Genomic DNA, 3,751 nt, shown 5'->3' with positions numbered 1-3,751 from the left:
ACCACCCCCACCTCGCTCACAGGGCACCCAGTGCAGCTGTGTACTCGTGGCCCCCCAAGGCTCCCACTTACCCCCGACCTCCTGCTCTCTGACCTGTGCCGACAACTTCCAGGACTCGTGTGGCGGGAAGGCCTCCTTCTCTGTCTACAGCAAACGTGAGCAGAGAAACTCTTTGAGGACGCACTAGACACATATACTAGGGCTGGGCAATGACTCGCTTCAGCAAAATCCGGATAATATGTTAGTGCACCTCTTCGGCAAAAAATATGATATGAACCGCTTCGTCAATTGGGTTAGAACCACATCGACAAACGGGTTAGCATCACTTCAAAAAATGGGTGCACCCACTTCGGCAAACGGGTCCGGAAAGAGAGTAAAGAGTCTGAATGAGGATAATGTTTCATTGAGAATGATCCGGTTATCCTTATATTTATCCTTATTTTGCCCACATCTAACATATACGGTAGCTTTTAATAACGAGCAGGGCTAACCCAGATTTCAAGGGTTTCCAGAAATCTTGACCTACACAAAAAGTGGGCATTGTCCTACCGACAGGAACAGTTTGGTTTCAGAGGTGGGCGTAGTTGTTTGGTTATAGAGAAAACTCTCCTTGTCTTTTAAAGAAACTGAACAAGGGGCAGAAACTTTTTCTTCGATATTCTCAAAACAGCATTTTTCGGGATAGCCCCCTTGTGCCCCACATTAATACCACGTTGTTGCACATTTCCAACTGTAACCCACAATCCAGAAACTCAAATTTGCGTATTCCATAGTTTGTATGTTGTTGCTTGCCATTTCTCCCTTCACCAATGACCCTGTGATTTTCTCCCTTCACCAATAACCCTGTGATTTTCTCCCTTCACCAATGACCCTGTGATTTTCTCCTTTCACCAATGACGCTGTGATTTTCTCCTTTCACCAATAACTCTGTTGCTTTTTCCCCACCCCCCAGAGACACTAATCTATTTCTTTCTCCATTCACCAAAGACGCTATTTCTTTTTCCCTTTACCAATGACCCTGTTTCTGTCTGCCCTCTCCAAAGACCCTGTTTCTTTCTCCCTTCACCCACAGAGACGCTCTATTTTTTCCCTTTCACCAAAGACCCTGTTCCTTTTCCCCTTCACCAAAGACCCTGTTTCTTTTCCCCTTCACCAAAGACCCTGTTCCTTTTCCCCTTCACCAAAGACCCTGTTCCTTTTCCCCTTCACCAAAGACTCTGTTTCTTTTCCTCTTCACCAAAGATCCTGTATCATTTCCCTTTCACCAAAGACTCTATTTTTTTCCTCTTCACCAAAGACCCTGTATCATTTCCCTTTCACCAAAGACTCTATTTTTTTACTCTTCACCAAAGACCCTGTATCATTTCCCTTTCACCAAAGACTCTATTTTTTTCCTCTTCACCAAAGACCCTGTATCATTTCCCTTTCACCAAAGACCCTGTATCATTTCCTCTTCACCAAAGACCCTGTATCATCTCCCTTTCACCAAAGACTCTACTTCTTGTCCCCTTCACCAAAGACCCTGTATCTTTTCCCCACCCCCAGAGACGCTCTATTTTTTCCCCTTCACCAAAGACCCTGTATCATCTCCCTTTCACCAAAGACTCTACTTCTTGTCCCCTTCACCAAAGACCCTGTATCTTTTCCCCACCTCCAAAGACTCTATTTCTTGTCCCCTTCACCAAAGACCCTGTATCATTTCCCTTTCACCAAAGACTCTACTTCTTGTCCCCTTCATCAAAGACCCTGTATCATTTCCCCTTCACCAAAGACCCTGTATCTTTTCCCCACCTCCAGAGACGCTGTATTTCAACTTGGAGACGAGTGCCCTGTCCAAAAACTACGGCTCTGCCTGCGGCTTCCTGCACAGAGACACCACCCTCTACTTCGACGTCACTCTCAGGTTTGGCGCGTGTGACGTCAGCACCAACGACTTCAAGAACTACATCTGTCAGGATTGTGAGTACCAAACACAAAAACTAACCTCCTCCCATCTCATCTCACCTCACTTCATATGACTTTGTAATGCAATTGCGAGCACCGTCCCTAAAACATTTACCAAAAACGAAAACTCACCCTTTTTTACCTCCTCTCACCTCCTCTCATTTCATCTCACCTCATATGATTTAATGCAGTTGCAAGTGCCTCAGCCTCTCCTCTCCTCTCATCTCTTACAGAGCTTCACCTCACCTAATCTCACCTCTCCTCACCTTATCTCCTCTCCCCTCACATCATCTCCTCTCATCTCCTCTCATATCTCATATTACCTCAACCTTTCCTCACCTCCTCTCACATCACCTCCCGTCACTCGTCTTCCCCCCCCCCCCTCACCTCCTCTAACATCACCCCTCTCCCCTCACCTCATCACTTCACCTCCCCTCAGCCCCATCTCCCACACCTCATCTCGTCATTTGTCACATCACCTCCCCTCACCTCACCTCATCACACCTCAACCTTCCCTCACCTCCTCTCACAACACCTTCCCTAACCTCACCCCCTCACCTTACCTCATCACATCTCAACCTTCCCTCACCTCCTCTCACATCACCTTCCCTAACCTCACCCCTCACCTCACCTCATCACATCTCAACCTCCCCTCACCTCATCCCCTTATCTCATCTCATCTCTCACCTCACCTCATCTCTCACCTCATCCCCACCCCTCACCTCACTTCACCCTCCCCCTCAACCCCCTCCCCTCATCTCTCAACTCCCATCCCCCCCCCCCCCCACCTCATCTCCTCACCTCATCTCCTCTCACCTCATCTCTCCCATTACCAGGCAAACTCCCATCCTTCGGAGTCCCCTGCACCGCCATCAAGTCTAACGTGGTCCGTACATGGGACGCGGCCTCTGTGTCCTGTCTACTGGCACAACAAACACTGGCTTCTTCCTTCGGCGTCAACTTGGCTACTGTCTTCAACGTCAGTGCCGTGGGCAGGGAGTCTTACTGGATCGGTCTGACAGCCGAGGAGAAATATCAGTCGGTGGATGGTAGGTGGAAGGACTGACTGGAGGTATAGAGGAGAGGGAGAGGGAGGGAGTAGAGGAATAGAGCAGAGGGGGAGGGGGTGACAGAGTGGAGGAATAGAGGAGAGGGAGAGGGAGAGGGGAGAGACAGAGTGGAGGAATAGAGCAGAGGGGGAGGGGGGCAGAGTGGAGGAATAGAGGAGAGTGGAGGAATAGAGGGGAGGGAGAGAGAGGAGGAATAGAGGAGAGGGAGAGTGAGTGTGGGGGAATAGAGGAAGCGAGGGAGGGAGAGGAGTGTAGAGAAATATCATTGTGTGGATGGTAGCTGGAATGACAGACTGGGGGAATAGAGTAGGGGATGGGGAGAGAGAGAGAGAGAGAGAGTGAGACAGACAGACAGACAGATAGGCAGACCGGCAGACAGACAGACAGACAGACAGAGACGTTTCGCAAAACACTTACAAACACACACACACACACACACACACACACACACACACGCACACACACACACACACACACACACACACACAAGAAAAGAAAAAGGAAACCGTCTCAAACCACTTTCTATTTCCCAGGAAGTGACCTGAACGCAGCCGACTGGAACTTGCCTACCACGCCGCCAGCAGGGAAGTGTCTCGCTGTCTCCAAGGACGCGGCTGGCGTGATGTCACTTCAACTGGAGGATTGTGCAACATCTTTGCCCTCGCTCTGCGAACCTTGTAAGCCCCGTTGTTTTTTTTCAATTTGCTTTTATTTCGCTCGTTTTTTGTGGTTTGGGG

The 3,751-nt window shown here is 49.2% G+C and overlaps 1 protein-coding gene across 1 annotated transcript in view; it reads left to right on the top strand.

The window, feature by feature from the left end:
* Positions 1-3,751, top strand: part of LOC101860819 — a gene marked incomplete in the record, with an annotated part of 23,805 nt that overhangs the window by 9,411 nt on the left and 10,643 nt on the right. The window contains 4 exon segments of the mRNA XM_013083234.2: positions 23-155; positions 1,798-1,959; positions 2,781-2,993; positions 3,548-3,691. Of these exon segments, the coding sequence (XP_012938688.1) occupies positions 23-155; positions 1,798-1,959; positions 2,781-2,993; positions 3,548-3,691 (652 nt within the window).

This window comes from Aplysia californica, unplaced genomic scaffold (genome assembly GCF_000002075.1).
Source record: "Aplysia californica isolate F4 #8 unplaced genomic scaffold, AplCal3.0 scaffold00220, whole genome shotgun sequence".
Taxonomy (NCBI): domain Eukaryota; kingdom Metazoa; phylum Mollusca; class Gastropoda; order Aplysiida; family Aplysiidae; genus Aplysia; species Aplysia californica.
This window is presented reverse-complemented; position numbering and strand designations above follow the sequence as displayed.